General features: G+C 38.7%; 3 protein-coding genes and 1 non-coding gene across 8 annotated transcripts; 1 reads left to right on the forward strand and 3 right to left on the reverse strand.

The window, feature by feature from the left end:
• Positions 1-353: 353 nt before the first annotated feature.
• LOC135650112 (peptidyl-prolyl cis-trans isomerase CYP95-like) lies at positions 354-15,700 on the reverse strand. 3 transcript variants are annotated; one of them, XM_065169262.1, is made up of 14 exons: positions 15,571-15,700; positions 14,687-14,806; positions 14,488-14,542; positions 11,004-11,092; positions 10,683-10,707; positions 7,608-7,646; positions 5,221-5,338; positions 4,695-4,846; positions 4,157-4,523; positions 3,911-4,020; positions 3,228-3,432; positions 2,349-3,140; positions 2,170-2,250; positions 354-960 (listed from the first exon to the last, which is right to left on the reverse strand). In XM_065169262.1, the coding sequence occupies exons 2-14, from the start codon at positions 14,759-14,761 to the stop codon at positions 609-611; spliced, it is 2,460 nt and encodes an 819-aa protein (XP_065025334.1). In that variant the 5' UTR covers positions 14,762-14,806; positions 15,571-15,700; the 3' UTR covers positions 354-608. The 3 variants fall into 3 exon arrangements, with proteins under 3 accessions (XP_065025334.1, XP_065025336.1, XP_065025335.1); XM_065169264.1 differs by lacking the exons at positions 11,004-11,092; positions 14,488-14,542; positions 14,687-14,806; positions 15,571-15,700 and adding an exon at positions 10,817-10,903; XM_065169263.1 differs by lacking the exons at positions 10,683-10,707; positions 11,004-11,092; positions 14,488-14,542; positions 14,687-14,806; positions 15,571-15,700 and adding an exon at positions 10,177-10,259.
• Positions 15,701-16,223: 523 nt separating this feature from the next.
• On the forward strand, positions 16,224-19,765 carry LOC135649421 (GDP-fucose transporter 1-like). 3 transcript variants are annotated; one of them, XM_065167743.1, is made up of 3 exons: positions 16,224-16,422; positions 16,540-17,716; positions 19,405-19,765. In XM_065167743.1, exon 2 carries the CDS (start codon positions 16,657-16,659, stop codon positions 17,707-17,709), a length of 1,053 nt encoding a protein of 350 aa, XP_065023815.1. In that variant the 5' UTR covers positions 16,224-16,422; positions 16,540-16,656; the 3' UTR covers positions 17,710-17,716; positions 19,405-19,765. The 3 variants fall into 3 exon arrangements, with proteins under 3 accessions (XP_065023815.1, XP_065023816.1, XP_065023817.1); XM_065167744.1 differs by having other exon boundaries at positions 16,595-17,716; XM_065167745.1 differs by having other exon boundaries at positions 16,224-17,628.
• Positions 19,766-20,087: 322 nt separating this feature from the next.
• Positions 20,088-20,159, reverse strand: TRNAD-GUC (transfer RNA aspartic acid (anticodon GUC)). The gene has a single exon. It is a non-coding gene; the product is annotated as a tRNA-Asp (tRNA).
• Positions 20,160-21,777: 1,618 nt separating this feature from the next.
• LOC135649872 (subtilisin-like protease 4) lies at positions 21,778-24,253 on the reverse strand. Its single transcript, XM_065168790.1, has one exon. The coding sequence runs from the start codon at positions 24,206-24,208 to the stop codon at positions 21,929-21,931; it is 2,280 nt and encodes a 759-aa protein (XP_065024862.1). The 5' UTR covers positions 24,209-24,253; the 3' UTR covers positions 21,778-21,928.
• Positions 24,254-26,713: the final 2,460 nt, after the last annotated feature.

Raw genomic sequence — 26,713 nt, forward strand, 5'->3', positions numbered from 1 at the left:
ACGTCGCCCACTAACTTATGAGTGAGGAATCATATGAAAATGATGTGATCAATATTATAATAGCAATGGTAATGTTAAATAACAAGAATTATAATAATCGGAACTCAACCAAATAGTATTGAAAAGAGACTTCATCTCTTGGTATAGAAAATATGGGTTTGTTAACCGTAATTATAACAACCACATTAACTTGAAACAAGTCCGAAGCGAAAGAAATCCTGCCTTGCAAGAAACATGAGAACCAGCAGCTGATGCTAAATATCGAACATTTGTATTCTGATCCCCCTGAAGCGAGAATAAATAGGAAAATCTCGTACAACAAACGTAGAATTACCAAGAATTAAGACAACCAATTGAAATGCCACTGGCAAAGTTCATTTCTGTCCAACTGAGAAATATCCAGATTTAAGACAACAATTGTTCTTACAATCCAAAACTGAAACGATGGAACATGGTGTTGCTTATAAAGCATAAGGCAGTTTAAGAAACAACCGAGCAAAAAACATTACTCGTACAGACATCCAGTAGTCTCTGCATAGAAAATCCCTTTTACTGCTCAGCTGCTCAAAGCTAGAAGGAAAACTCTTTAATGGGTGATCCGTTGTCCCCTATTTCCCACCAAAATCAGGGGAGACATCCCCGTAAGAGACCAACCCTTTCTTTCCACCAGAACTGCTGGAAGGGGACCTCGACTGCTCCTTGCTCACAGGCTTTGGAGAGCGGGTGTCATGGGAAGAGCGGGACTGAGACCTGGAGCGTGATCCTGACGGGCTTCTGCTTCTGGAAACTGACCCACGTTTCTCAGTGCGAATGCTGTCTCTAGCACCATGTGACCTTAGTTTTTCTGAGGCTGGCGACCGACTACGAGCTGGGCTCATGCTGTGACCACCTCTTGCCCGGCCACGGTAACCAACAGGGCTGCGAGATACGCTTCGAGTACGACTTCTCCGACCTCGGTACCTAAATACAGGCACAAACTGGAACATGAGAAACCAAACCAGACAGGACAACAACCTTAATTCCCTTAGGCCCTCCGTTTTAGAAACTCCGGTTGATTTTGGATCTAAAAGACACATGATTAACATTTTTTTTATGATGAGAACCTTCAAAAATCAAAGCAAAGCAAACCAAACCTAAGAATTGAACTGGTACAAACAGCAAAAAGAGAACTTGTTCAGTACACATTCCCTTTGTGTCACTTCAGATTAAGATCCAATATTCAAAAAACCAAATGATTCATTTCAGTATAGATGTTTCACTAAAGGCATGCTGAAGAAAACTGAATAAAGCCCTACTTCAATGCAAAGACCAACAAATTTAAATGTAAACATTTATAGTCATCTCTTATGGATTTAAAGATGAAAACTATACCCAGAAGTTCGTTTTCAACCATATCAATTTATTGGAATGTAATGATACTTTAACATAAATTATTTAGTGTCTTCCAAAGAAAAGAATAAAAAGATTCTTAAAGTTGATTGTTTAAATTTCATTGAACTCAGAAATATGGTAGACTCTTTATCCAGGTTCAGGTCCCTATCATTTTAAAGATCAAGATCTTGAACCATGAATTTGCACGACAAAGTATTTTAAATAGAAAATCCTCATGGTCAAATATATCAAGAAAACTTTACCCATGTAAGCATGGATAAACCACCAACGGATCATTATGCCTAAAGGAGCAAAATGTATCCCATTGAAGAAGCATATTCAGTAAAGATAAAATTTAGCGACAAGGACACTGTCAATGGAAGAAAGTTGCTCAATAAGACAAAGAAAGTGGTAGAGACACTGGAAACAGTCAGAAACAAGCATCAAGATATCATGTACCAGGAAAAAGTATGTTTTTGCAGATTATTACTGAGTCTAAAGTGTACCAATAGAGAGTACAATCATTAAGCTGAACCATCCAATAAGACCACATATTCTCATGAACTTAGTAGGCAACCAATCTAACAGAACATAAAGGTTGTTAGCATTGATACTTGTGAAACAATAAAGTTTATGCACAACCATCATATATGAATTTAGCCGAGTTTTTATCATAACCAACTCCTCATTTTTACAGTCGGAAGAGATAACTACATTTTCAATCTCTTCAATTTCTTATATTTAGGCTTAAAAATTTACTATTTGCAGCATAATAAAATCAATAGAAATGTAAGTTACCTTGGTGGGGTTCTTCCTCTCGGCGGGCTCCTATAACGTCTAGGGGGGGAACGATTGTGGTAATTTCTGTAGCTTGAATACCTAGAAAAAGGATGAGCAGGGTTATAAATGCAACAGAATAAAAATAAGGGCATCGAGTATCATGTACTAACACAATTATTCAATGTAAGACACACTACCTATCACGATCACTTCTTCCACCATAACGATGCAATCTAATAGGAGAACGATCAGGAGAAGGAGTTCGGTATCTTCTCGCATAGGAGTACTGCTGACTGAAACCTCTACCTCTTCTTATGCGCTTCGGAGACCCATCTGGGGAAGCGCTCCTTGACAAGCTCCTGCGATGATTGGAAGGTGGTGATATTGCCCTGCGAACAGGACTCCCTTGGCTCTTGCTGATGCTTCTTCGTGACCGAGCCTGTGCAGGGCTACGGCTTTTACTTCTGCCGCTAGACTTTACAGGGCTTCTACTTACACTTCTAGCCCTCACTGGACTCCTACTAGGGCTTCTCCTCTGCAGTGACCTTCCTGAACTTCGACTAATGCTTCTTCTTTTTTCCTTGACTGGACTTCTACTGAGGCTTATTCGAGTAGGAGCCTTCTCCAGGCTCCCACTAGGAATTCTCTCCTGCAGAGACCTTACAGAGCTTCCACTTACACTTCTGCTGTGAACTTTAACTGGGCTTTTGGCTTTGCTTCTCTCAGTCTGGCCAACAGGACTTATACTAACAGTTCTAGCAGGACTTCTAACACTTCTAGATGGACTTCTGCTAATGCTTCTCTGAGGTGAGCCTCTACTTATACTGCTCCGACGGGGTTCACAAACAGGGCTTCTACTAAGAACTCTTGGAGAAGGGCTTCTGCTTACTGACCTTCTGGGGCTCAGACTTCGGCTTTCACTTGGACTCCTTCTTGGACTGATACTCATGCTCTTGCTCATAGATTGGTTCAGGCTCATGCTATGGCTCCTGTTCATGAATGTCAAATAAAATACCAGTTCAGCAGAAAAGTGTAAGAAGAAAAAACTACAGGTGTAAGGAGAAGAATAAAATAACCTGGATTTGTTTAGATTGGCTTCTAAGTTTGGTAGCTCATCCACATCCCTGACAGACTTTGATGCTGTAATGCCATTGCTCTGGATCTCTCCATTTTCTCTATGGTACTTGGCACCATCACCAGGAAGCTTCTCAGTTATATCTCCCTTGTCAAGAAAAATGGCAATAGTTTCTCTCTCCACAGGTAACTGTGACTTTTTCTCATCTAAATTGAATACCGCAGAAGAGAGCATCACTATCTAATAAATTAAGAAAGTTCAAAAGCTGTAATAAAGCTGTGAATCGTAGTGAGTGCAGGCGGTGAAAGAATCAAGTTAACATTTACTAAAGTGGGATGGCACCACTAGAAATTATTCACATTGAAGAGATTCCTAAGATATTATTTACAATTGCATGTAGGTATTCACCCTTATCCAGTACGTGGTGAAATACTAACATTAAAATATTAAATTTTGACTGACAAAAGAATTAGCTTCTAGATTGTACATGTAGCCATTAACTTCTGCCATGAAGGAAGACGGTTAGAAAGACATTATTAATCCATGTTCTTTTCTGTATTATCAATGTCATTCATATTTTGTTATTTTTTCTTTTCTTCAGAAAAACTTCCACGATCTTAACCAACAAGAATATGGATTAATCAGAAACACTGACACATCTGAAAAAGAAAAAAGTAGACTTACCAGAAACATGAGATGGGACCTTGGACTTTTGTGCTCGCCGTTTGTGATTTCCATCATCATCAGAGCTACTACCATTAGTACTCCCCATTTCAGAGTCACTCTCCGACATCCTTGTATCAACATAATAAAATGGTTCACTATCTTTATAAACCATAAAAAACTTTACGCCTTCAAAATATATTTTTGTAGAGATAGCCAAAAAACACATCAGTCATATATCAACTTGAACAACAGTTAGATGACAACCTCTTGGCCTTGTGTCTTGACTTCCTGTCACGCCTTTTTCGTCTTTTCTCCCGCCTTCTATCCCTTTTCCTTTTCCCATGGTTGTACTTGTCTCGCCTAGAATATTTCTTCCTCCTGTGCCGCCGATCATCATTTGAGCTGCTGACATCAGATGTAGATGATGTAAAAGAATCAGAATCACTGTCAGTTTCTGAAGATTCTGATTCTGTGTCTGATGAGCTATCTGATTCAGAAGAATATCTTCTTCTCTTTTTCTTCCTTTTCCCTTTAGAAGAAGGCTTCTTATGCCGTCCACACCGCCGTCCTTCATGACCATCATCAGAAGAAACATCCCTAACTTTCTTCAATTTGAAATTTTTCTTCTTGTCTGGCCATATCAAAAGCATATAGTTACTTGGCCTCAAAAACAAAAGACTCCATATGCACATCAACATGGTTAGCACACAGTAAGGCATGCATATAGAACAAGTAAAATAATCTATCAAAAATTTCAAGAGACTCAAAAGCATACTAGCCCTTCACCCAGGAAATATAGTACCATTTTCATGCAATGCTGCTGCACTCTCATTCAATTCTCCACAGTTAACAATTTTCACTGGAACAACAGGTCTGTCACCATCGACATCAACACTCTCTATGTTCTTCAAAGTTTCATGTCCCAGTATGAGCTTCCCAAAAACAACATGCTTCCTGACAAAAAATTCAATCATGATGTGTAAGAATTGGATGATGGGCTACCACATATGTGGTATACTAGCATAACAAAACTGGATTATGTATACTGTAAGGAACCATGTACTTAAAATGAACAAGTTAATCTAGCTGTCGATTGATGTTCTTGTGTTCCATGCATCAAAAGCAATGTGGCATAATCAGTAGAAAAGCTTCATAAATGCATATGCCACAAGGATAAATCAGAAGGTAAATGATATAAACCTCAAGCACGCAAGGACAATGCATGAAATATGTGCAAATGTTCATCTGGATATTTAAAGAAGTATAAAAAAATAGTCCAATAAGTTGTTGAATAAGAAATTAACATAGATAGACAAATTAAAACTAACCCATCAAGATGAGGAGCAGGCTTGAAAGTGATAAAAAACTGGGAGCCATTAGTATCACGACCAGCATTTGCCATCGATAGAAGACCGGGACCATCATGATTTAGCACAAAATTTTCATCTGCAGAACATGAATAAAAATAATAGTTGCAGCTATCAAGAAATCCAAGTCTAGGTTGTAGGCACATGATCAAAGGTCATTTCCATAAGTCTGACGAAACTAGATCCTCAAACTGAACAAGGGGTCCATGTGAGAAAAGAACAGTGCAAATTCATCAATCTTTTTTGAAGCTATCAACATGTCAACATTCAAATGTTTGCGGGAACTAAAGCCAATGTTAACCACAACATTTAAGTTTACAAGTCCAGACATCAAAAAGAAAAGGAGAGAGCAAGAGAGAGAATGATTTGTAGATATTACTTTGGAAATACCACATGCACACACGCACTATATATGCAAAGCACCTCAATAACATTCATAAGTTCTTATATTAATAGATCCAATGGAATGTGATCATTATTATGGATGAAGTATGACAGGAATGTCAATACGTATGTACTTTGAAGCAATAGCAGCAAGACTTTTAACCCAAAAAAGATGGGTACCAACTTTTAAATAAACCTTGTATCCACTTCAACCATGTTGGCAAAATTGCATTGGGTATTCTCATTTTCATAATTAGAGAAAATACTTTTGACATGGATTACCATGTCAGCTTCAGCTGCCATGGATTACCATAAGGGCCAGAAGTATGAACTCTCAACATACACACATAGAGATTGATGTAGGCAGGTTAAGATGAGGTCACGATCATGGTAACCTGAATCAAGGAATGAATGCTGTCAAGTTCAAATTTGAGCCAAATCAGATATCAACTCACTCCAGATTACAATTTGTATATTTCAGTTTTTTAAATGAATTTTCATCATCATATTTTGTCATTGTTTTATGGAAAGGTTCAAATTCTTGATCCGGGGCCAATACTGATCAACGTTTGAACTAGTATGACAACCAGTATAAATTGACATATCAACAGTCATACAGGATGGTACAGCACAAACCAAGAAAGGAGGGAGAGAAGAGGGTAGGGGGAGGAAGATGAGGAAAATGAGACACTGGCTGATGTCAACATTTGTTCACAACCAACATATATTTCAGAAAATTAAAAAATTGATATAATTCAACAGGTCTGTGTACCAATCATCTCGTTTGGTACACATACCATCTGGGTAGACCCCATGTTTAACGAAGCTGGTCCCTCATCAGGCAGATGGATACTTTGGACCTTCTTTTGAGGTGATTTAGAAGTCCTTCATTGAGTTGTATTGAATTTCAATAAATTTATTTTAGGTTAATATATTAATAAGCCAACAGGATTTTGCATTTGGAGACTTTTTCAATGACTCTTTAGGAAAGGTCTTGACCTTAGCTTCATATAATTAGGACCTGGATCTAGGAAGTTCATAGTTTACAATAGAAGAAATTATCCAAAAAATCATGGTACTTAAGGACCTCCGCTTAACTAGGTAGCCAAGGCAAAAAAAATCAGAGTTTATGCAGCAGCGCAAATTTCTAAAAATATATGGGCCATCAAGACCAATTATAGTATTTTACTGCTTCAAACATAAATTCTCAAAAATTTTGTTGACTATGTAATAAATTCTCAAAAATTTTGTTGACTAAGAATGTAATGTTCATTTTGGACAAATAGAGAATTTTCTTCCATTCATCACTCAATTACCTATATCACACAAATCCATCTAAAGTTCATATTTTCATGGACCATGAGTCTATGCCATATTTGCATCTATTATCTACATATATCCTCCATGAGAAATTTGTTATTAACATCAGTTAGACTTTTGCTAACGTAATCAGGTGATCCTTTCTGGCTGTCTCACTTAACACTAAGAGGTATTTAGCAATTAAATGGTAATTTGTCCCGGAAATTTATGCAAAAGGTCGCAGGGTTGGGATTGTTTTTGTGCCAGTTGAGTATCAACTTCTAATGGCTAGGGATGGAAAGTTTATCTAAGGGACATCTACATAAGCATAGATAATTTATGAGGGCCAAGATAATTTATGAGGACATCACTAAAAATTGCCTGTGAGAGTATTTCATGCAGAGACACATTTTCATACCTTTTTAATATGTTAAAACTCATCGCTTAATTTACAAATTGGCTTAAAAAATACATACTTTTACCTCCAGCAGTTTATGTTCTCCTGTCAGAAACACAAACAATGGTCCCACTAAAACAAAAAGTTCACGGCATATGCAGGTTAAACATAAAATTAAAAACTTTACCTCAAAACATGTTCCTGTAATTGGGTGAAAAAACCTATTTGCCTATATACAGTCCTACTAAATTCTTTGGAATAAAATTACCTGCAAATTTTCCGCCATATATGCTCTCACCACCTGTTCCTGAAAATAATGACAGAATGTGTCAATGTTCAAGCAATCAAAATTCATCAACTAACAGCGTACTTCAACATCGTCATTGTAGACAACAGCCTTATTCACAACCAGGACATCAGATAAATGTCCAAGAAATTATGAGAGAAGATACAAGTAGCCACCAGACTTTGATTATTAATGCAATGCTAGGAGAAAGAAAATCAAGTATGCAAGAGAGATGAGAAGATCTTTGCAAGCTTTGACACTTAAAAAGGGCAAATTGTCAAAGTGCAAGCCCAAAAAGATCATGTGACAATTCAACTCTCTTTATCAGAATATATTCAAAAGAATGTTGTGAGAAGGCTTTATATCCACACATTCAAAGATATTAACGAGTCAAGCATTTACACCCATTACCTTGAGACATCAGAACATCATTAGAAATTGAACTATTAACAGTAAAAAAAAAGGCAGATAAAGTACCAACACACCATTTGCCACCATGACAAAATGGCTCAGCATGATATATCCAAGTTAATTATTAAGAACTAGGTGGTAGCAGAATGTTAGCTTTGTCTAAATGGCAAAGAGTCAATTGAATATTTCAGATGCAAGAAATAATTATCTTAACCCACATTCATGCTTTTTTAGCAGTCATATAATAACTACGTGTTGTAAAATCACACAGATAATGACTGTACATGTTGCAAGTATAGAATTCCACAGAAATTTAACAAAAATAGACTCTGATATATAGATGGACTCAAACGCCAGCAGAAATCTTATCAGGAGCGATGTTTACACACAAGTCTCTGAAAGAGCACATCAAACCCTAAATGCTTGAAGGGATAACTGGCATTTTCTACCATAAAGGCAAGCAACCATCACCAACAAGCCCATCTTTTTTAATGTGGCACCTACTCTGTAGATCCAACTAACCAATGGAGATAATTGCTGCCTCTGTTTTACTTGATGTTGTTGACATTCTTCTTCCAAAAACTAAACAGAAATCATAGGTGCTCCTCTCTTCTAAACACTAAAGCATTAGAGCCAGAATTAAAATACCTTGCCGCCCTAGAACATCAAAATCCTTCACATGAGACATACATCAAAAAAGTCAACAACTTTTTTGCCCTCAAAGCCCATCTTATTTGAAGCTTTACTACAAACCAAACCCGTCTAATGAAGATAATTTTTACTGCTACACACCAAGGATATTGACACTTCTTCTAAAACTCTGCCTTGGTTAACAAGAAATGCACCATTCACATGGCTCTCAAAAACCAAACTAACAGGCTATCAGGATGTGAATTTGACATAGATCATTTTTACTTCATCCTGGATTTTAGGAACCAGCACCATTGGCACTAAAGCCTCTATGTCAAGCTTACTGTTAGCACTCTGAATTTAAGTACCAGTCATACTGTGGATATGGGTCAGCATTTACCAGTCCGACATCCTATAGGATTGCAGATAGGGTGAGTTCGGATCAGTCATATGGTTTGTACTTTGTACTGCATAATATGCATGCTGAATCGTGTGTGTTGGGAAGCAAGTGACCAATTTACACAAGCTTAACACGTGGCAAGCCTACAACCCATTCACCTAATTCTCTCCTCCTTTTTATTCTTCTTCCCACCTAAAAACTTCCATTCTCTCCTTTCTTCACTCAATTTCTCCCAAAATTGAGTATATTTCTCTTCCAAACCACAAAATCTTAGCAAATCAAGATTCAAACTAAAGAAAGCATCATCATATTTCCCAATCCAAGGTAAATCTGAAGCTCAAATTCAAAACTAGTTGTTAGATTTTTTGTTGATTTAAGCTTTGTTGTTAAGGACCATAATTAATGCAGATCAGGTAAACACCAGCTCTTATGTACCGAACCGGACAAAAATGCATTCCTTATGTAAACAATATGTAAAAGTGCAATGAACTACAGTTAGAAGGAAAAATAAACACAAAATATACTCTTCCTTTACGTGATTATCCAAAAATATGCTGTGTTGGTTCAAACATAATGTATGAAACTATGTATGCCAAATGTTCCAGTATGAAAGGCAGAAAAGAAATATGAGAAAATAGCCAGAATAGCAGCTATAGTTTATAAGCTTTTTTTGTGTGGAGGAACCGAAGAAGTGACCTAATAACCTAACAACCCAGAGCTGAAATGCAAAGTGCTAAACATGTTAAAGAAAAAAGATATCAAAGGCTAAAAGCAATTTTTTTGTCTAACTACAAGCAGCAACTTACTCTAATGTGCAATATGATTCTGTAAGGCTACAAGTGTAGAAGTTCCACCAAACATGCACATGCAAAACAGAAAATACAATCACCATGCTTGAAACTATCTTGTCATATGTAACAACTAGGAAAGCAGGAGATCATAAGTTTGAAAGAATCAATACTAAGTGACAATGAAATAATATAGGTTCCACAATATTCTTTCAGAAAAAGTGTGTACTATTGACAGGTGTGCTTCCTACGTTCTAGCTCTTATGTCAATGAAAAAAATAAACTAAACAAAAACTATGAAGGAAATTAGCAACAACATCACCTAAACTTTCCAATTTTGCTTCTTCCATCATATTGGTCCAGCAGCCAGCCTACAAACTTGAAACAGAATGAAAGCCAACCTAGAAGATTCTGCACCAGTTGCGACCCTAAAAGAGAATGTGATTGCGCAAGATAACAGTTTTTTTTAATTTAATTAGACTTTCCTGGTAAATGACTCTTTCTTAATTATTAATCATTAGCCTACTATCTTCATAAATTATCCAAATCATCATCATTTAGAAGTTGAGATACTTCAATCATCTAAATCAAGAAAAAGAATAAAGATTGCAGGTAGTGTATTGTATATTTGCAATATGTAATACATTCATGGAGGCAAATTATTAGAACAATCACATCTAGAGTTTGTGTATGAAACAAAAAACAGAGACTTCATAGACGATTCAAGTACACATAATGCACCATGCTGTACACCAATAAAAAATCCTTTACTTTTCAACCCACAGTTAAATAAAGCAAAAAGAGAACAATGGAAACATAGAAGCATACCATCACGTCTTGAAAAGTCACCACCCTGCCAAAATAACAACCATGTCAAGCACCATTTCAAAAACATATCACAAATAAAAAAAGTGGACCCACAATGTGAAAAATTGTATGCAGAAAAAACAACAAATTACAACCTTAAATACTATATGACAACAAAAGCAGTTGTGACCATTTCCCCTGTAACCTACATGTTAAACAAGGGAAAGACAAGTGGCAGAAGCCATCACATCTAACTTTTGAAAACCAGAAAAACTGCAACACATATGTATTGGAAATAATGGATGACTACTATGTAAAATTGATGGAGAAATAAGATTACACCTGTGCCATAAAGCCCTTAATAATGCGATGGAAGATCGATCCCTTGTAGTGCAGGGGTTTCTTAGTCATAGGCCCAAATCCCATTTCACCTGTAAAACACAACACATCAACAGGACACGAAGAATGGATTTGATGCAACCCCACCTCCTTTCAACCAAAAAAGCAAGAAAACCAGGCTTTTTTTGTTAACTAAGCAATGCCAACAATAATGAAGATATAACAAGAAATGGCTTTCCCTTTCCAAGAAATTTGTAAGAAAAACCAAACAAAGACACTATTTTTTGGCCAAACAACCAAAACATTGGCAATAATGATAAGAAATGATTTGCTCATGACTGACCGAAGTTAAGGGAAAAAGCATCAAGTCATTTACTACTATGAAAGTTGAGGGTAACAAAAGAATGACTATAGAAAACATTTGCAGAAATCTCTTTGATTGTGTCATTCTCAGCCTGCAACCAAAAACAGAATCTGCCAACATGAACAAAAGTTTAGATGCAGCTAATTCAATATGGACATGTGGTAAAGGGAGAAAGAAGAATGCCTTTCCTGCTTATAAGTTATATCCTAGCTGAGCCAGATAACAATTGAAAGACTGAAGAAACATTTGACATCAAAATGGAGCATAAATCATATACAAGATATGCTGCACAATTTTCTTCATTCTATTTTTGCAGTACAGATATATAGCTAATTATAAAGATAATATAGTGTCACCCAAGGTTTTTAATCTTGTACTATACCGATATACCGAGTGGTATGCTAAGGCATACCGAGCGGTACAACTAAAAAAATATAAATTATAATTTTCGGTACACCCGCTGCTCTCTCCAAACCCTTAGCCTTCCTTCTCCTCGTCGCCTCGGATGCGGCCTTCGACGTCAAGGAGGTGGGGAGGAGAAACCCTTCGGCTGCGGCCTTCAAAAGGGTTACAAAGGTTCCGGGGCCTTTGCCGCCTTCCTCACGACCGCCTCTTCCGCTGCTCTCGCCACTGCTTCCCCCGATCCCCGTGCCTCCAGCTCCTCCTCTAAAGAGGTACGACTCTCCTCGTCGTTACCTCCTGGTTCTTGATAGGGGATTAAATCTTTCGTATTGGTCGACCGATGAATTGATCGATAGAGATCGAGATCAGGATCGAGAAAGGGCATGGATGACAAGTTCAATACAGATGTTCGACGGGCTCAGGTTCATTGAGACACTGATGACGGCACATCGGTGACTTCGTGATCCTCTTTCTCAATGCTTCTTCCTTTTCTTTGAACGCCCTCTTTTCCTCCCCTCGCCTCACCGCCACCACTCAATGCTTCTCCCTCTTCTTCGAACGCCCTCTTCTTCCTCGCCTCGCTATAGCCAAATGCCTAATACCGCTCGATAGCTAGCGGTCTGTGTGTCAGTCAGCTGGTAGACCGGTACATACCGCCCGTATTGGATGGTACGAAACAGTGTTAAAAACCTTGGTGTCACCTCAAGAAGCAAAAGGTTCATCCATCCATGTCGAGGTCTGACAAGAAATTTTCACTAAAAGAGAAGTGTAGTGCAGATGTCACAATTGAGATTCGGAGCCATCTGAAATATCACAAAGGTTTATTTCCACTCAAGTGTGGCTTCCCTACTATGGATTTTACACCCCTTGTGTCAACTGAAGAGAAGCCTATCCCTTTTAATTTTGCTTACAGACCTCAGGCTGTACATTCGCAAAAATCCTCTATGTCAAGATTTTTGCTTTTAACAAGATATCCTCTAAAAATTGATCATAAACCTTAGACACTGTGCTTAATCAACATACTTCAGTACTAATGTATAATGACAAAGAAGATTGGTTGGAACCAACCGAATGATCACCAATTAGATAATATCATGCATTACCACATTATTTTAATTTGAAATAATCCAGCATAGACTATTTTTTTATCATTTATTATCAACTTTTATCTGTTCTCTAACCATCAAGAAAGTGATCTCAAACTTCCAAATCCATTAACCTCAATTAGAATATTTGTTTTCAACCACACAAACCTTAATTAAAGTCTTCAAGTAGTAACAACACAACACAGACTTCTAAAGAACTATATTGAAAAAAAATCATGCATAACAAGCTCATTGTGCATACATGCATAACAATGAGCCTAATGTCACAGTGGTGCAAAATATACTCTTCCTGATGGTTATTACCCAACAAAAAACTCTTTTAGGTCTTAGGATGCCAACATAGTTAACTTTAAATGAATGATACATTCTAGAAAAGACCAATATAATGCTAGAATACCCTAGCCAATAAGTGGCAACACTAGTGGTCATCGAACAAGTCACTGATGCATGTCAGATGTTCCACAGAACTCTAGAAATAGTTGAAGAGAAGTACACCCTATGCAAAGGAGGCAGAGTGCAGATGCAGTGAGAAGCAAAGGTGGAGAGGACAATGAAGTATGATTATTAGTGATTCTTAGGGTCAGAATGTGGCATTATTCTTTTTTTCCAAAATCAGTAGGATTGACCAGGAATCAATCTAAAAATTTGCCTACCAGTAACTATTTGCTACCATAAGTAATTGGCCAACTATGAACAATGGCCAAGATTCAGTCATATCGGCTAAGCTCTGCAAATTCCAAATTCAAGGCCTTTGAGAGAAAAAAGGTTCATCCAATCCCATACAGAAACTGTACCATATTGGTGCATCCATGTTCACAGGCCATTTGTCTCACATTTTTTTAACAACTTAGTAACTTACTATTTAAGATTTTAATATGCTTGACATGTTTGGATGCCACATATGCCAATGTATAAAAAATGAGGCAAATGATTAGCATATCAAATCATATCATGAGCAGTATTGAACATTGCACAATCACAACTAGCGAAGTCCTGAAGGTGCTTAGCATGCTACAAAGAAATCCACAATTTTAGCTAAGCTTTGAAATGAATAAAATCAAGGTTTGTTGTACCACCCAAGTCGGTTCGATACGGATGATATGTATTGGTCCCAAGGGTGACCAAGATGCGTATCGCCCAAGTCCCCATCGGCACACCCCGGTGTACTGTGTGCCAGTATGCCGATATGGAGTACACACTGTACCACCAGCCGACCGACATGGCCGGTCAGCACGAAATGTCGAGCCTTGAGTAAAATAGCATCTAAAAAAGAGGATGCAGGAAGGCAAGGTAAATATGGGTGCAGTCGAAGTGATTCAGTTGAATAGTCAAGGATGTCCCATTTTATTTTGTTGATCAGGGTAACAAGAAAAGAAAAAAGTCACTGGGATATAATTAAGGGACTCCAATATAGAGGAGATTTCTAGTACGATAATTCTACACGTGCCTATTTGATCCAGCAGTAATATGGACATCAATAATGTCTTCATTATGGTTTTCAAAAAGGAATTATGTCAAATAGTATTTTATTGAAGTGCAACAAACAACAGAAAGAATAAAGAAACATATAACCCAGCGATAAACTGACATGGATGAAGTTACTAAGGATAGTTACCTGTGCAGAGTGCTCGAAAGTTTTCAGCAGTCTTGGGAACAATATCAGCAAAAAGCTGCAAAAGAAATAATTTCTCAGCACTCTAAAAAATGCACTTTAAAAGGAATGAAAGGATAGATTATCTACTTTATATGCAGCAGAAAATGAGAACATCAATCAAAATCATGTATTATAGTAACTCTACAATTAGATCTAATACCTCAAACATCAGCCTTCCTGCAGCATTTCCATCAATTGCTACATCCAGGAAGACAATAGGGTTCCTTTTTGCCATTTTGCCAGCTTGAGTTTTCAAGAAACAAACAAGGAAAACTTTGGTCTGTATCATTTCAGAAGGTGAATTAATCAAAAATTTTAGCAGTATTTCATGTACCTAGCAAATAGCTCTTTTAACTTGTAAGCACAATGGAAAAGAATTGACCAAACAGGTAGGAAAAAGAAACATAAAAGAATGATTTAAGACGTTCATTAAAACACTGTAAAATTTCCGATACGGCCTATCAGATGATTAAGGTAATAGAAGTCTAAAGGCACCGGACACCGCTCGAGAGAAGCTTCGCTTGAGGCCCGATCAATGGATTCACAGATGGAGCAACAACGACGTTGATCCTTCCGAGTCACAGAAGGAACTCGGCACAATCTCAATATGACCTCATCGAGAATGGATGGCGGAAAACAAAAGGCCAAGTGGAGTTAATGCTTTCACGGATCGATCTCGGAAAAACGAAAAGCCTAAGATTCAAGATGAACACAATCGATTAAGACACATAAATCCATGAGCATTCCCAAGTCTTTCTACGAACAGATCTGGACGCGCCTTCGGAAACCCTAAACCCGAGCTTATATACACAGAAAAACCCTAGCATGAAAACGAAGTAAAACACAAACTCGCAGAAAAAGACTATAAAGGATCAAACAATCAGAAAAGCACAGAAACTGCAATCGATACACTTTCCAATCTAAAGCAAACGGCGAACGGCAATGAATCGACAAGACGGACTCGACAAAAGACTGATACTGCATCCAAATTGGAAGAAAAAGAGAGCTAATCGATACGTCGAGACGAAACCCTAATATTTGTACCTGCGCAGTGGGGGAGAAGGGGATCCGAGAAGAGCTGCTGCTGCAGCTCCGCCACAGAAACGAGAGACGATCGTAAACCTAAAAAGCCTACGCGAGACTCCCTCCGCCTTGTTTCTTAACGCTGGGGAATTTAAAATTACGGTAACGCCCTCATCGGGGGTTACATTTACTAGAAGCACCGGGACTGACGTGGCATAGCATGTGCGGCGCACATGACAGTGTTATTTTGTGGTACCGTTACGTCGTTGTGCAAACGTATTTAAAATATGTCCTTATATATTTCGATAAAGCATACATAAATAAATCATATTAACTATCATTAAATATTGTTTAGAATTTCACCTAGTGAATTTAGTAATAATAGGCACATGTATTTTTATAATTTTATTCAAATCTTATTATAAACTAAATTAAAGTATCATAATAGACACTTACTATTCTTAATATTAGATTGATAGGATAACTAATATACTAAATTGTTAAGTTTGAATCACTAATTTAAAATATTTAAAATAAAAATTAATAATATTAAATCATCTATTCTAATCCTTATAAACTCTTTTGATATGTTTGGGTGGTGTGAGATAATTATATTGAGAAGGGCTTTGTGTGTCATATAACATTTGACAGGGACTGATCCATAAAAGCACCCGACGGCTTTCGCTACTTCCGCTGCTCTATCCCTCGCCATCGATTTCGATCCGCTGCCTCCCTCCCGTCCTCCTCCTCCATCTCCTTCTATCGTTTTGGATCGATAGTTGTTTTTGGCTGGCGTTCCCGATAGCTCAGAGCACCTGGACTGGTTCTTCTGCACCCTTGGAACTAGATCTCTTGTTCGTCGTCAAAATCAAGGTAGAAGATGCTGATTACCTCGATTTTCCTGTTTTAGATCTAAGGATGACATCCAAGACCTTCTATTTTTTTGTATTCATGTAATTCTAATATTTTACTTTGGATCTATTTTTTGAGAATTTACCGACAAAGATTTTATTTCTGGGAACTTGTCGACCATCCGATCGGATAGATGGAAAGATCGGACCTGAGGAGGGATCACTGTTGATTGTTGCACCGGCCGAGCGCACGGTCATGGCTGGAATCAAACTCGAAGCTTCAAAGCCATACTACACCACAACTAGCCTTGTTGTGGGCTACGCTCTCTGTTCCAGCTTGCTCGCTGTCATCAACAAATTTGCTATCACAATGTTCAATTATCCCGGCCTGTTAACGGCATTACAGTACTTGACCTCGGCTCTTGGTGTGTGGATTCTCGGGAAGCTGGGTTTTCTTTACTATGATCCCTTTACCTGTGAGACAGCAAAGAAGTTCTTTCCTGCGGCTACTGTCTTCTACCTTGCCATTTTCACCAATACCAATCTCCTTCGGCATGCCAATGTTGATACTTTCATAGTATTCCGATCCCTGACTCCCCTTCTGGTTGCCATAGCTGATACCGCCTTCAGAAAGCAGCCGTGCCCTTCGAAGCTCACATTTTTGTCTCTTGTGATTATTCTGGGGGGTGCAATTGGCTATGTGATGACTGATTCGGCATTCACCCTCACTGCATACTCATGGGCCATCGCTTATTTAATAACCATTACAACGGAGATGGTTTACATAAAGCACATGGTAACGAATTTGGGTCTGAACACATGGGGTTTTGTGTTCTACAATAATCTTCTGTCCTTAATGATGGCGCCCGTATTTTGGTTTGTCACTGGGGAGTATGCAGATGCCTTTGCAGCTTATGGATCCAATTCTGGGAACTGGTTTGATTTCATTGCCTTTGTTGCAGTGGTTTTGTCTTGTGTTTTTGGATTGCTCATCAGTTTCTTTGGGTTTGCGGCAAGGAAAGCAATCTCTGCTACTGCATTTACAGTTACCGGTGTTGTCAACAAGTTTCTCACGGTTGCAATCAATGTGTTGATCTGGGACAAGCATGCAAGCCAGTTTGGTTTGATTTGCTTGCTTTTGACACTTGTGGGAGGAATTCTTTATCAACAATCAGTTACTGGAATAGGAAACCCATCACGACAGCATGGCTCTATGGCTTCTAAGCAGGTAAATGTCATGGCAGGTAATTCTGATTCTGAAGTTGAAAAACAAAGCAAGGGTCTATCTGGTAAGGATTCTGCAGTATGATCTCAATGTAAGAGATTATTCTTCTTATCCCAGAAGCAAATTTTTTGTCACAGAAGTTTCATTGTCATGATATTTTTTTTCTTTTTGATATTGCATTACATGAGAATCCCCATATTAGTGTTTACTTTTACAAGCACGACTATGCAATTTGGGTTAATTTCTTACTCATCTAATGTTTCATCTGATCTGCTTTTTATGTGTTAGTCATCTGGAATATCCACTGCACTTCCTGTAGAGCAGTCCTTATGAAATAAACATGAAGCAACATGATATTGACCACAAATTCCGTCTCTTATTCAGGATGCTTTTATTTCTAGTCATTCATTCAATTCGTAAAGAACAATGCATAAGGTATCTGGTTTTCGTGCCACAAGGATGAACCTAAACTTCTCATAATCTTCTTGTCATACAGATTGTCTAAACTAACAGACTGCTACGTAGCTTCTCATAAGCTGTTTTACAAAGTACACCACACAAAACACAGATCTTTACAGAGATTTATTCGGAAGTTTCCTTGTTATCAAACTGTGCATAGCATAGCCTTCAAAGGAGGAAAAAAAGAACAAAATGTGCATATACCTCATGATGCCCATGGCAAACTATAACATCCTTAACTAGTATTTTGCTTCTCTTAGATATCATAAGGCTAAACCTTTCTATATGTATATGTATATATAGGAAACACCGCCAATGTCAGTACCAAGCCCAAATGAAAAAGATGGAGGGTTACGTTAGGTCATTGATAACCAGTGTAAAACTCTGTTAGATCTCATGAACCCGGATCTTAAGGCTTTTTTACATATATTAATGGTTGCAAAAGATCCATATAACTGATCCCAAATAGTTTGGACTTATGACTGCTATGTCGTTGTTGTTGTTGTCCTACTTATATGTAGGAAAGATCATCTTCTCATATCTACACATCCTTCATTTAATGGCCCAACCTCATTAGTGTCCTTGTAAGGTGAATATGGGCCCATGATGGAGGCATGCTCCGTAAGTTACTATTTGTAAAACATAAGAATAATTCCATCTAGGAAAAATTAGGATTTTCGATGAAATTTTAAGAAAGAAATAAATAAAGATGTTATTTTTTTTATTTTGTAGAGAAGTTTATGAATATAGACATCACGACTCTGGTCAAAAATCATGTGTACTTACCCCTCAAAAGTTTTCATATGCACCTTGGTTGGGTAATAACATAACCATATACTATTCACATCTGATTTCATGTCAGATGTGACTTATGAGATTACTACAATTTACAATTTCCTTCACTCAAATCTTTGAGGTCATCATTAAGGTCTAGTAGATAGTATGAAAGAATAGCTTCTGCGCTGTGAATGTTTTGATATTACCATATGGGCCAAGCATGATTTAGAAACTTGATTCATTTGGATCATAAGGACCCTTTATGTGGGAAAGTTCATTAAAACTATGTAATAAAAGCTTCTTTTTCCTCTTTTTCCTTTGCTTCTGCTTTGTAGTGAATACTGCATTATTTTTAAGCCACAGTTAAGTAGGTTACTTCATTTTTGCTGGATGTTTTCATGAAGTTTTCATATACCAAGCTTTTAGCTGTGAACCTATGGATTGTTTCTGTGGAGTTCTTAATCCAAGTCTCCTGCTTTGTCCTTGCAATTTTAAGATCCATTACAGTGCTGACCTTGTTTCCATGTTGGATGTCTTTTCCAGCCATGAAGATGACAAACAACATATTCAAAGAACTTTCCTATCCTAAATTCTTTTCTCTTTCTTCTTGAAGTCAAAGGACCAGTTATCAATCTATTTGAAGTGGTAAAAGTGTCACCAAGTCAAAACACTGAAGGATGACTTCACCAAGTTTGTAAGATGGAGCTTCTTTTTGAGAGGATGGATTACCACCAACTCTTAGGTGATCTGTATGCTACATGTTCACGTGTGGATTGTTGCAAAATTATTTTGTGGGAGATGAAATGGATAATTGTAAGGATCATGGCAATGTCTTCAGTTTTTTGTTTTTTTTCACCCAATAATTCAAATTATCAAAGTAGTGGAGATTTCCATTGGGATATCATGTTATAAGTTTGTAGAAAGTATCACAGCTGGGGGGATATCATGTTAAAAAGCAGCATGATGTTCCATTTGTTTGTTTCTTCTTTATGAAATTGTTTGAGTCAAGAAGGTCCAATTAAGGATCGGTATTCCACTGCTTCCATCATTTTCTTTTTTATTATTATCATTGAAATTAATTCTCATAAAAATTGTTGATTTTGTTATATATATATATATATATATATATATATATATATATATATCGCCACTAGACTCATAAATTAAGAATTTATTAACCTCGCGAATAAAAAGTACGAATTAACATGACAAACCATAAAGTTAAGCGCCGTTGCCGGGGATCGAACCCGGGTCACCCGCGTGACAGGCGGGAATACTCACCACTATACTACAACGACTTTGACGTTAAGTTCTCTATTCTTATGCTATTTAATCGTTATTTATAACAAATGCTCCATTTTAATCCATTTCAGAAGCCTTCCTTGACAAAGCTCCCTTCAGAGTTCAAACACTGAGACTTCCCAACTACAGTTGTATGTACTCAGCCCTAACTCTACGTCTGATCTGCAATCCTCTACAGCTGAGAAATAAGATGATTGTCTCCACTTGTGTTGAAGATCTCAAGAGTTTTTCGATGGCTAAGTTGACTCATTTGATTCTGATCTGTTGTGTTTTAGAGTTGACTGATTTGAATGTTAAGCTTCTTGTCACAAAAAATGTCATGACTTTTGAACAATAGAAACCAATAGAAGCATCTCTCTCTCTCTCTACTTGTCATCCCACGCATAGCTCTTTCACATCTTTATCTTTTTCTTCTTGGGTGATAACCCAATTAGGGGTAACTGAGTGGAATGGTTATGAATTGTGGCAGTGGTTTAGCTATAGTTATGATTTAATACAGTTCAAAACCATTACCATGAATTGATCAAGATATAAATATAGCCGATATCGAATTTTATTCTATTCATCTGTACTTTGATCAGACTGATAAAAATGGTTTTAGCAACTACATAAATAAATCCAGTGAGAGATGGAATTCTATCATTGATAAGTTTTCCTGAGCATGCTGGCACAATGTAGTGTACCAAGAACACATCCATTTGCATATTGCATTGAGGGCTAATGTAATGCCTTGTGTTCAATTCAATGAAGGAACGAGAGATAATGTAAAAATATTCATGATTTCAACAATTATAAATTATTATTGCTGGTATTCTTTTTAATCATGATTTATTATTTATAATTTATCTAAAAATATTTTTTAAAAATATATTATGTCAACCGTCTCATCGACCCGACAGTATTAATTGTAGTGTCTAAATGGTTTGATTAACTATTTAGATCTGATGATTTCTTTATAACTGCTCCCATAAATTAATTTTTATTTACTCTCTATATAAAAAAAGTCTCATTTATACAAAAGATCCCATATAATTTAATTTTTCAAACCATTTAAATTCTTTATTCCCTAGAGAAAATACTAATTTTTGTAAGATTATCAAACTCAATCATTTCTGGATACTAATATTATAATTATATATTACTCCTTATAATTAGTTATTTTTAGTATTCCGATTTTTATACTTTCAAAAAGTTATAGATTCTTATATTTACAAAAGTGAAACATTTAATCTGGTTGCTCTAACAAAATTTCTCTCTCTTTCTTGATTTTTAATCTTATAAAATTATCTTTTTAATTATATATAGGGATCTCAAAATTTTTATTTTTAAAAATATAAAAATATAAAAATCTTAATATAATTTTTAAAAATATAAAGATCGAAATACTAGATGTAACTAATTACAAAGATAATATATAATTTATCATAATAATTAAGGTCGGCTCTATGACGACAGCTCATAAAATAAAAAAAAAAAATCTATCACTGTCATTAATTTAGGATTAAATATATTTATATTAATAGTTTAGAGCTATTAAGCTATCATTAATGGTTTACTTATGCATGTGAACTCAATATTAGACATGGCTAGAACATATATTTCTTTCTTACCAGCTTCTTTTTCACTTTATCAACCGACCTTTTTTATTTATTTATTCTATATTGGGGCGACAGAGCTTTTAAGTCGGTCATACATTCGTGGGAACATATATATATATATATATATATATATATATATATATATATAATTTATTCGATGGACGTGATCATCGCCAGTAGACCGCGATAGGGGTGGTCACGAGATGCTTAGCCGAAACCCACTCGAGTTTACCTCGAGAATATGGGAAAGTTGGTGAAGCTGCGGGGTCGATGTCAAAGGTGACATGGTAGCTTTGTTGTTCATCAGGTCGAGAGAAGCGAAGTGCATTGGTGGAGAGAGCCATTGTCACCCCCGGGGGGATAGTCATACGGGCATGGTAATGCTCAACCCCTCCGGCCGCGACGTTCTTCACTGTACGCTTCACGGAGATCACGTACTTGGTTTTCCTGTAATCAATGGTGATCGAAGGATAGTTCAGCTGTGACGCGTTGACGTGTCGCTGGTTTTTGCAGTGGACGGCCTTCCCCCAAAGAATCCTCACTTCCGTGTCGTTGTAGCCTAGGCTGCAAAGGTAGGCGGGGTAGATTCCCATGTCGATTTCGTAGACTAAACCCGGATCTAGAGCTCTAGGTCCGTTCAGCTGCCCTGCACCCACCGCGACGACGTCGGCGGTTCCACCAGACTGCTGGTCCACCAGGTAATTGCCGTCGAGATCTCGGTCGTCGGCGGAGGTGATGATCGCCGACTGGATCGCGGAGGGCGACCAGTGGGGATGCTGCTTCCTTATCAGCGCCGTTATCCCACTGACGTGAGGTGCTGCCATGGAGGTGCCGCTCAGGAAATTAAACGCCGATTTTGACGGAGTTGCGGCTCCCGGTCCGACCTCAAATGGCCATGCGGCTAAGATGTTCACGCCGGGTGCGACGATGTCGGGCTTGAGAATGCCGCCATTCCTGGTTCCGGGTCCCCTGGAGGAAAAGGATGCCACTGCCGGAGACGGCCGGTTGTTAAAGACCGTACCATTGAAGACGATCGTTGCGGTAGCTGATGCCCCTGCTGTATTATAATACTTCATGATCTTCTTTCTGCCTTCGTAGCTCACGCTGGAGGCTGGAAGGACGTGAGCGTCGGAACTGGTCGTGTAACCTCTCGTCCATGGGTTCATGAGGATCATGGCGGCGCCTCGAGCCCGGAGGATCAGCTTCCCCTTCTCGATGCTTGTAATATTACCGAGCTCACACAACACTATCTTGCCAGAGATATGATTCAATTGTGATGAGTCATTGCAGAACAACCCGTAGACGATTGGCAACATGACTGAGGAGTCGAATGATGTCGGTTGGTAGGCCGACTCGCCGTCCAGCTCCATCCCATTGCCCAGCTTCACGGTGGCTCTTATTCTTCGGTCGGTGGAGCTCGCGCCCACGGTCAAGACCCACGGCGCATCATGGGACAGCGTAAGATGATTGGGGCCATTGTTGCCGGCGGCGGTGACGGCGGAGATACCGTGGCGCAATGCGGAAAGCGAGCCATGCACAACCCCGTCATCATTGAATCGTGGAGCTCTTTTCCCACCGATGGACATCTGTATTATGTCGACTTCGTCTGTGATTGCTCGGTCTATGCCGGACAGTATGTCACTCTTCCAGCACCCACGCCTGTAGCACACCTTGTAGATGGACAGATGAGCTCTGGGTGCCATGCCGGAGGCCGTGCCTGCCGCCATGCCAAGGACCTCGGCACGATTGTAAAAGTTCCCCGCCGCAATGCTAGCCACATGTGTGCCATGACCGTTCTCATCGACGGCCGTGTCTGGTCCAGACTTAAATCCTCTTGCCCCAATAATCTTATTGTTGCAGGTGACCTTGCTTTCAGGTGTGCATGAACCCTTAAACTTTGCCGGGGGAGGAGGCATCCCGTTGTCACTGAATGAATAGTGATCCGCGGCGATCCCGGTGTCGATCACCCCAATTATAACCCCTTCGCCCATGTTGCCACTGTCCCACACCCCCCCCGGTTTGCTGATCCCCAGGAACTGAGGCGTGTATGTGGTCTCGATCCGCATCGTCGTGTCCGGCCGCGCGTACACGAACCCCTCCATCGCTTCCATGGCCCTCACTTCTTCCGGCGTCAGCTTGGCGGCGAATCCACTGATGGCGTGACGGTACGAGTAGATCAGCCGCGGCTCGCCCGAGTCAAGGGTGGCGTTTGGCAGGAAGGACTCGTGCCACTGCTTCAGCTCCCGGCTGCTGAGCAGCTCCACGGCTTCGGGTTCTTCAACGTTGACTATGAAGGTCTGGAGGCCATTGTTGTTGCCCCATCGGTCATCAACGATGGGAAGGAGAAGCTGGTCTTCACCCTTCACTGCACCAGCGAGACCACACAAGAACAACAAGAGAACGCAGAACTGGAACCGACCTGTATCGTAGTCATCCATGGAGGACATGGGTCGAAAGGTCGCAAGCAAGCCTGCGGTGGTGTGGTGACGGAGGTTGCATTCAAGAACGCAATATATAGATAACACACTGCCTAAGGTATAATACGGACTGCTTCGTTGCCTTCTGACATGAAAGCTAAATAATAATACTCAAGTAATAATGCATCGATAAATGAGAACACGAGGAGAGTTCATATCAGCTACTCGACATGTATTGACGACCTGTAGTGCTCAATCATGTACCGAATTCCACAAGAAAATACAAAATAATATATGCATCAATCTTATGAGTGTGCGAGTATCCGAGAAAGGAAATTATTGGCAAGTGATGCATGTTCTATTTTTTTTTTCTCAAATAAAAAGAATAGGGTGAATTTATCAATTATGTATTTTTTTTATCATCAATTAATTAAAAGAGCCCAAATGGTTATTATGTTTAGTATATTTGGTGATAAGTTATTATATAATTATTTTTTTATTTTTTTATTTTTTAATCTTTTTATAACTTAATTTTTTATATAATTATTATAAAAAAAATATTGTTGACGTTTAGGTCAACCCTAACCCACCTGCCTAGGGCAGAAAGAGGTTCGATGCCTAACTCCTCTATCGTGGTTGACGAAAGAGGTTGGTGCCCAACCCACCTGCCTTGGGCACGAAGGGGGTTGGCACCCAATACACCCACCTCAGGTGGAGTGGAGGTCGATGCCCGACACCTCCACTTTAGGCTAGTTTTGAGGGAGTTGGGTTTTCCCAACCTCTATGTCTCAATGTCTCGGGCAAGCCTTTACGGGTTTAATCAACCAATTTTGAATTACTATGCCTTTCAGAACTTTTTTTTGGTAGGATGGGTATTTCCAACTCATGTGCCTCATGCATATTTTGCCTTATGCCTCTTGTCGTAGTGGATTTTTTCCTATATAAGTCAGGTTTTACTAATTCATGTATCTCGGGCACATATTACCTTGTGCCTCCCGCCGTGACGTATTTCTTCCTATGCGGGTCAGGTTTTACTAACTTATGTACCTCGTACATATTTTGCCTTATGTCTCATATCATGATGAATTTCTTCTAAGGTGATCTTCACACATCAATTACTTTTGCATTTTCCAAGATGGTCTTCATATATTGATCACATTTGTGCTTTTCGATGTGTTCCTTCTTCGATTAGCATCTTTTTGTATTCCACCTAAAGAGATACTTGTCTTTAATATGGGAGGAGATAGATTGATCCCCTCCCTATAAATATCTCTTAGCTATGGGGGTGAGGCTTATTCTTTCATTTGAGTATCTGTGGTCTCCCTTAGGAGCTTATTCTTCTTAGTATCAACTCTTTTCTACCAGCCAAGTTGGTCCTTAGTCCTTTTCTTGAAGGTAAGTCAATTCACGGATGTCTCGTCCTACAAGCACATCGGCTCTCTAGTACCTTGATCTCCTAACACCTCAAACCCAAAGAACTTCTTCCACCTTTGTAACTCGAAATGTCTTTCCTTTTTCACACAAGCTCCTCTTGGTCTCATGGTCATCGAATGGTCGAGGATGTTGGCACTCCGTCCTCAAATAGCCCAAGGCCGAAGGCAATTCCAAGCTCTCCTTCATTGAGAGAATCAATCCCAATGAACCTATGGATTCTTCAGGATTTAGAGTCCATAAAGAGCACATAACTCTTAGACCACTTATGGATCACATACCCCATCCCAATCAAATTCAAGCTGCAAGTACCTTGATTGGGTCACTGTCCATATGATCCAATGTTTAGGTTCCTTTGTTTGTTTTATGATGTTTTAGAGGTAGGACTTCGCCTTCCCCTCTACTCAATGATTGTGTTTTGCCTCTAACGGTGGAGGATATCGTCCTCACAAATGGCGCCTAACTCATGGCGTTATTTAGAAATTTTCATCATGAAGTACTATGATGTCAGTATTACCCTAACCCATAAACTCTTTCTTTACTACTTACTTTGTGCTATGTAAAATAAAAAATGACTACTATTTAGCTACTTGGGAGGGCTTTAAGATTAGTAGTGCCCCTTCTAATATTATGGGTTGGAAGGATCACTTCTTCCTTATAGGTATAAGTCGGGATTGGGGATTCAATCTCGCTGGGTTTGTACGCTCTATAGATAGCACACTTTCCTTCTTATAAAAAAAGGTAGATCAAGTGCTTCGGTTAAGAGATGTACTCTCCTCTTCCGAGACTATTAGGAAGATGGATAAAAACTGATTGATCGATAGGGGTCTCAACTTGGCTCATTGATATATAGATCTTTTTGCACCCTTTCTTCTCATTTCTTTTTGCACTTTGAAAAACTAACATGTCCAGCCTCATAACTTTGATCTCCCGTAAGCATAGATCTTCGAGCCTTGAGGAGAAAGAGAGTTGGTTCCTCTTTGGGCACAATAGTGGCTTCTTTAGCTCCTCCCCCGTCCAATCATGACTCATCCCTTGAGGCATTAGCTTCGACTCGGTCTGATCATCCTTTTATTGTTAGTCAGTCAAAGAAGTAGAAGGCAT

The sequence above is a fragment of the Musa acuminata genome, chromosome BXJ3-9 (assembly GCF_036884655.1).
Source record: "Musa acuminata AAA Group cultivar baxijiao chromosome BXJ3-9, Cavendish_Baxijiao_AAA, whole genome shotgun sequence".
Lineage (NCBI taxonomy): Eukaryota > Viridiplantae > Streptophyta > Magnoliopsida > Zingiberales > Musaceae > Musa > Musa acuminata.